The 7,500-nt window shown below is 38.4% G+C and overlaps 1 protein-coding gene and 1 long non-coding RNA gene across 2 annotated transcripts in view; one reads left to right on the forward strand and one right to left on the reverse strand.

Annotated features, from left to right (window-relative positions):
- LOC125045201 overlaps positions 1–7,500 on the reverse strand; it is a 14,445-nt gene that overhangs the window by 1,700 nt on the left and 5,245 nt on the right. The window contains exons 2-3 of the mRNA XM_047642326.1: positions 5,303–5,580; positions 463–589 (exon numbers count right to left, since the gene is read on the reverse strand). Coding sequence (XP_047498282.1) covers positions 463–589; positions 5,303–5,579 — 404 coding nt within the window. The 5' untranslated portion in view covers position 5,580. The remainder of the gene's footprint in view (positions 1–462; positions 590–5,302; positions 5,581–7,500) is intronic.
- LOC125045202 overlaps positions 5,465–7,500 on the forward strand; it is a 3,632-nt gene continuing 1,596 nt past the window's right edge. The window contains exon 1 of the long non-coding RNA XR_007116534.1: positions 5,465–5,598. This is a non-coding gene — a long non-coding RNA (uncharacterized LOC125045202). The remainder of the gene's footprint in view (positions 5,599–7,500) is intronic.

Genomic DNA, 7,500 nt, shown 5'->3' on the forward strand with positions numbered 1-7,500 from the left:
AGTAGTCATAGTAATATTATTATTTTCATTGTCATCATTATCATGATTTGTTATTATTATCAATGTTATCATTGGTATTGTTGTTGTTATTATCATCATTATTATCATCATTATCTGTATCATTATTATCATCACTGTCTATGTTATTATCATTATTATTGTTATTATCATTTTGTTTGCGCAATCTTGAAAGGGTGACATACAATTGCCGTTGATTGAATATTTTCCAAAGAGAGAGGAAGAGAGAGAGAGAGAGAGAGAGAGAGAGAGAGAGAGAGAGAGAGAGAGAGAGAGAGAGAGAGAGAGAGAGAGAGAGAGTGAGAGAGAGAAGCGAGAATGTGAGTGATAGAGAGAGGAATAGAGGGTGTGTGAAAATGAGTAATAGAGTGAGAGAAAATGAGAGCGACAAACCAAACATAAACCAAATCAAACCAAACAAAATTAACAGAGCGAAAAACTCACTTCGAAAAGACCGTCTCCAGAGAGTTGTAGGTCGTCAAGCGGTCCTCGTCGATCTTTGCCCTCCCGACCGTCACTGTGTCCGAGGGTAGTGTGTATGTGGCTTTAATGACGCCCTTGAACACGCCACCTGGAACGAGGGGAGCTGGTGAGGGGAAGGGGCGGCGGGGAAGAGGGGAAGGGGCGGCGGGGAAGAGGGGGAGGGGCGGCGGGGAAGAGGGGAAGGGGCAGCGGGGAAGAGGGGGAGGGGCGGCGGGGAAGAGGGGGAGGGGCGGCGGGGAAGAGGGGAAGGGGCGGCGGGGAAGAGGGGGGAGGGAGGTTGGGGGGGTTGGGGGAAAAAGGGGATTAAGGGGGTGGAGAAGGGGAAGTGGAGGTGGGATGGGGTAGGGAAAGGGAGAGGAGGGGAAGAAAGGGAGAGGAAAGGTAAGAGGGAAAAAGGGAGGGGAGAAGAGGGAGGAAAAGGAGGAAGAAGAAATGAAGAAGAAAATGAAACAAGAAGGGGGAAAAAAATAAATTGAAATTGAAGTAAAAGAGGAAAAAAACGAAAGAATAAGGGAAGAGAAGAGAAAAGTTGTAGAGAGAAGTGGGAAAGGAAGAGGAAAGTGAAGGAGAAAGAAAGAAAAGAGAAAATGAGACAAAAGATACATAAATAATTACATAGAACACCCTAATCAACAGATAATCATATTATAGAGCAGGATAGGATAAAATGTAAGGAAAGTGAAGTTAGATAAACAAACAGGATATTGAGTGATAGAGTCTGTAATTTTTATTATTAATAAAAGGCCGGGTCTAGTTTTATTTAGAATCAGAGATGCGTGTGACAAAGAACAGTAACACACTGGTAGAAATACTGGTTATAATAATTAATGATGATAGTCATTATTATTAACAACATGATCATAATTATCATAATCATCCTTTTCGTCGTCCTCCTCGTCATTATCATCAATACTAATATTATTGGTGGCAGGAGTCTCATACTATTAGCGTTCTTACTATTACTGTAACTAATAATGATATTATCATCATCATTATCAATATTATTATTATCATTGATATTATCATTATCATTATTATTATCATTATTGTATTTTTTATTATTATCATTATTATTGTTCTTAATAATTTGTTTTTATTATTCTAATTATTATAATTTCTATTATCATCATTATCATTATCATTATTATTATTATTCCCATTATATTTTTTATAATTTCTGTTTTGTTGTTGTTTCTTTTCTTGATTTGTTAGTATTGTTATCATAATGATTACTATATCTATTGTCATTATCCTTATCATCACTTCTATCACCCTTATTATCATTATCATCATCACTATCATCATTTATTACTATCAAATTATCATCCTCTTCTAACCACTGTCATCATCATCATCACCATCCTCCTCATCAGCAGCAGCATAATCAACATCATCATCATTATTATCATCATTAGCATTATCAACATTAACATCATCAATAAGCAATGCCATTATAACCACCGCTAGAATCATTGTATTAATATTAGTGTTCGTAGTGATGTTGTCGTTGCTGTTGTGGTTGCTGCTGCTCTCTTATTAGTACTTTCAGTATCATTACTATCATCAAAATCATTATTATCGTATATTTTTCTATCATAAAACATCAGTGATGGTAATGACATAATCTTATTATTATTATCATTATTAATATCATTATCATCATCATCATTATTATTATTATTACTATTATTATTATTATTACTATTATCATTAATATTATCATTATTACTATTATTTTCATAATTATTATTATCATCATCATCATCATTACCATTAACATTATTATCATTTTTACTATTATTATCATCATTATTATTACTATTATTATTATCATTATAATTATTATTATTTATATCCTTATTATTATTATTATTATTATTATTTATATCCTTATTATTATTATCATTATTTAATTAATAATAATTAATAATATTTATTATTATATTTTTTTACGCCATGTGTTACCTGCCGCTTCCAAGTATTGTACATGTAATAACCGAGAGAGAGAGAGAGAAAGAGAGAGACAAACCGCTAACGGGGACGGAGCAGAGTGGTAGAAAAGTCAGGCAAAGGCTATATAATATTGCAAAAGGCGATGGAGAAAATTGTTATGATGATGGTGATGACGATAATGGCGAGGGGGCGGTGATGAGTGCGAGGCTCATGATGGTTGGTGAAAATGATAGCGGTAATAATGCTCTAATGGCAATGGCTATAATAACAAAAAAAAAAAAAAAACGATAGAAATGAAAATGATCGGTCTAATCATAAGGTGTGTTGAAGTCAAATTAATTTATAAGAAAAAAAAAAACAGGAAGTATATGCGGCAGACAAAAAAAGCGAAACAGCACAAATAATAAAGAAAAAAAGAAGAAAAAGATACCGATCTATCCCACTATCCCCCATCACCCCTCACCATCCCCTCCCCCCCTCACCGCCGCCCCTCCCCCCTCACCGCCGCCCCTCTTCCCCCTCACCGCCGCCCCTCCCCCCCTCACCGCGCCCCTCCCCCCCCTCACCGCGCCCCTCCCCCCCCTCACCGCGCCCCTCCCCCCCCTCACCGCGCCCCTCCCCCCCCTCACCGCGCCCCTCCCCCCCCCCTCACCGCCGCCCCTCCCCCCCCCCTCACCGCCGCCCCTCCCCCCCCCCCTCACCGCCGCCCCTCCCCCCCCTCACCGCGCCCCTCCCCCCCCTCACCGCCGCAGCCGCAGTCTCGGCCTCCTCATCGGCGAGCAAAACAGCGTAACAGGGCCAGTAGGTCTTGTGGAACTAAATGGCTCTTGTTGAGTTCCTCGTCGACGTCACACGCGTCTCGGGCACCCTCGGCTAACCATCCGTGCTAATGACTCCGGTAACTGGCCAATTGCTTGTTTCTGGATGCGGGATTTTTAGCAGAGGGATTATACAGAAGGAGAAGGGGGGGGGGGGTGCGTGTAGTGGATGGTCATCTCTTGATTAGGGCGAAATCAGAGGCCGTTGTGCTGGTATTTTGATCAGGGAATGAGCGTGGACCTATATCTGTTTTGATGGGACGTTTCTCGAAAATATATTAGAAGGCGAGGGAAGGGAGAAGGGAAAGAGAAAGGAGTAGGAAGGAGAAGGGGAACGAGAGAGGAGTAGGAAGGAGAAAGGGAACGAGGATGAGGAAAAGAGATGAGGTGATGTATAGGGGGATGGTCAAGGAAGAAGAGGGATGGGGAGGACGAGAAGGGGAAAGGGGAAAGAAGAAAAGAGAAAGCGGATAGAGAATAGAGGACGGAGAATAACGAAGGGAAATTTATAGAACGAGGAAGGGGAAAGGGGGGGGAAGAGGGAGAAGAATGTAGTAGTGGGAATATGAGTAAACTGTGCCAACTGTAAGAGCGAAAACCATTACCAATTTCTGGCTTCATCACCCCTTATATCACGCAGTACAAGGGAAGGAATGAGTCACCAAGATCACGACACAGTACACTTGCCGAGAAAATGCTTTTGTCATCACTACGTAAATATGTCATATTCTCTACTTTCTGACATACTGCTGTCAAAACGCCTGACATTCTTCACGACGCAAAAATCAATCATGTATAAAAAGTATGATCCTCACAAACAATGAGGCCATGGTGAATAATTTCTCTCCTGCTACAGTGGTTTTATGGACTGATATTATATTAGAATTGGCTTTCGAGTTGTAAAGTGTGTGTGTGTGTCTGTATGTGCATGTCTGAGTTATGCGTACGTATCTGCGTGTGTGTGTGTTTGTTTGTATACAGATATATATGTAGAGAGAGAAAGATATAGATATGTAAACACATGCATACAGATAGATAGATAGATCGATGAATAAATAGATGGATGAATAGATAGATAGAAAGATATATATAGATGGATGGATGGATAGACTGATAGACCGATATAAAGACAGATAGATGGAAAGATCGATAAATAAACCGATTGATTGATACTTAGGCCCGCAAAAATATGGAGGCATATACGTATAGGTACACAAAAATCTGTATGTGGAGAATTTGTAATGCTTTCCTGTCGATCCTTGTTCAGAGCCACCGAATTCAGTGAACAAAGAAACAAATATATTAATAAGTAAATAAATACTCCTAGGGAGTGATCCGAACCCACAGAAGAGATTCAAGTTAACATCTATTTCCATTCTAGTAAACGCTGACAGACATACGAACACATCTTGCAATCATTAAAGGAAACAAATATAAATAAATAAATAAAAAACGGTAAAGGCGACGCATAAATACAATGATTAGATTAGACCAGTATCTTGTCGTTTTTTTTTTTATAATTCCACTCTAGAATACTGCATCTTGCTGAGTTAAAGCTCTGTTTACCATCACAGACTGAGCTATTCATAGTTACCTTGAACACAGAGTTGGATATTTTGACCGATAAAGAAGATTAATGTGCAGTTTTCCTGAGGAAACTTCAGTATGAGTGCGGTTTTATATCATTACACTTGTTTTATAAAACGGTTAATATATCAAACTATGTTGGTATGATTATTTTTTAGTGATGATGATTATATGCAATTTGTAAACCGAGAGGTTTGCGTGTGATTTTTTCTCCATAGGTGAATGTATAAAGAATATATGAATAAATCTATAAATAAATAAACAAATGAATATGTGTATATATACTTGTGTGTGTGTGTGTGCTCTGTGTGTGTGTGTGTGTGTGTGTGTGTGTGTGTGTGTGTGTGTGTGTGTGTGTGCCTGTGTGTGTGTGTGTGCCTGTGCCTGTGTCTGTGTCTGTGTGTGTGTGTCTGTGTGTGTGTGCGTGTGCGTGTGAGACTTACTGATATTGCTGTCGAACTTCTTGAAGAGCGGAACCTTGATCTTGTTGTTGAACGTGAGCGTCGACGAGGAAGGGAAGCTCACGAAGTACCTCTTGGCCCGAGACTTGGCCACGTCGGACACCTTGTACTGGGAGAGGTCGAAGCCCGTGTCCCCGGGGGCCCCCGGGTCGCCCCTGAACGCCTGCCGAGCCTCCACCTGTGCCTGGAGGCCGAGGGCGAGCAGGAGGCCGAGCGCGAGGACCAGCGGCCGGAGCAGCGACGTCGATGAGGCCAGCATCCTGGGAGGAACACGCACCGTTAGGTTGATCGCGATCTGCTTATTTCTCTGTCTATCTGTACGTCTATCCATCCATCCATTCATCCATTCATCCATCCATTCATTCATTCATTCATCCATTAATCCATTCATCCATCCATCCATCCATTCATCCATCCATTCATTCATTCATTCATTCATTCATTCATTCATTCATTCATCCATTCATTCATTCATTCATCCATTCATTCATTCATTCATTCATCCATTCATTCATTCATTCATCCATTCATTCATTCATTCATTCATTCATCCATCCATCCATCCATCCATCCAACCATCCATCTATCCATCCATCCATCCATTCATCCATCCATCTATATATCTATCTATCTATACCAGGGTTTCCCAACCTGTACTTTCAATGCACTATCAGTGGTATCCTTGCGTTCTTCAAGTATGCTTTTATCTTCCTTAAAGCAATATGTGTTTTGATAGACTTACATAATTAACCGCCATCCCAGTGTGTGTGTCTGCCTTCAGTAAGTCTCAATCTTATTAGAGTTTTTTAAGATAAAAAGTGATGTGAAATACTCTGGGATTGATCATATCTCATGATAAAAAGATATTATATGCAACAAGTATTGAATAATAATAAGATATTTCAATAAAACGTGTTATGAAAAATATAACAATATCTGATATTATAATCTGCGGTTTAAGGATTTATATATCTGTCTATATATATATAATTGTCTATCAATCTCTGTCTATTTACATCCAGCTATCCGTCTTTATCTATCCATCAATTTGTCTGCCTATCATCATATCATGTGAACACATGAGACAAATACGCACACACACACACACACACAAATATATATATATATATATATATATATATATATATATATATATATGTATATATATATAAAGAGAGAGAGAGAGAGAGAGAGAGAGAGAGCAAGGGAGAGAGAGAGAGAGAGAGAGAGAGAGAGAGAGAGAGAGAGAGAGAGTGTGTCGTCATCATCATTATCGTTGTTATTACTATTATTATTATCATTATTATAATCATTATCATTATTATTAACATTATCTTTATTATTATTATTGCTATCATTATCATTGTTAAAATTATTAAAACATTATTAAAACATCATTATCATTATCTTTATCATTATTTCTATTATTAGCATTATTAGTATTAGCATTATTATTACTGCTGCTGTTGCCATTATTATCATTACTATCATTATTATTATTATTATGGTTATCATCACTTTAACTGTAATTATTTTTATGATCATTATCATTACCATCATTTTTAAACATTGTTATTGGTACTTTTATCGATATTATTATTATTTGTGCATTTATCATCATCATTGTTATTGTTACTATCATCATTATCATCATCAGTTTTACTATCACTATTATTATCTTTATCATTATTATTATTATTATCATTTTACCATGTATCATTCCGAACAAGTGAAGTGCGCTTTCGACCGCAATATAAAGAAAATCAAATAATTCAGCACCAGGTTGTGTACTTAAATTCAACATGGTTTCAGGGAAGGCCCTCCCCCGCCCCGGGCAGAGAAGCTACGTGTGTGTGTGTGTGTTAGTATATGTAAAAAAACAAACAAAAAAACACAGGACAGAAAATTGATAGAAAAAAAGGACGGGGCGAAATCTCCCTTAATTGCGATCGAGGACATTTTCGGTGCTTGATTTCTTTTTTGTTTTAAGATTTGTGGAGTTCATGTGAAAGGTGATGGTTATGGTGTGTTTATGGTGTGTCTGGCGTGTGTGTGCGTGTCGGGTGCTCCCCGGGTGTTATTCATGTGTGTCAGTTTGCTGTTTTCTGAAATCATTAACGTTAACGTTTCGTTAACGTTTTCTTTATCCTTATTATTATTCTGAGAACAAAGAAAGGGAT

The sequence above is a fragment of the Penaeus chinensis genome, chromosome 37, assembly GCF_019202785.1.
Source record: "Penaeus chinensis breed Huanghai No. 1 chromosome 37, ASM1920278v2, whole genome shotgun sequence".
Lineage (NCBI taxonomy): Eukaryota > Metazoa > Arthropoda > Malacostraca > Decapoda > Penaeidae > Penaeus > Penaeus chinensis.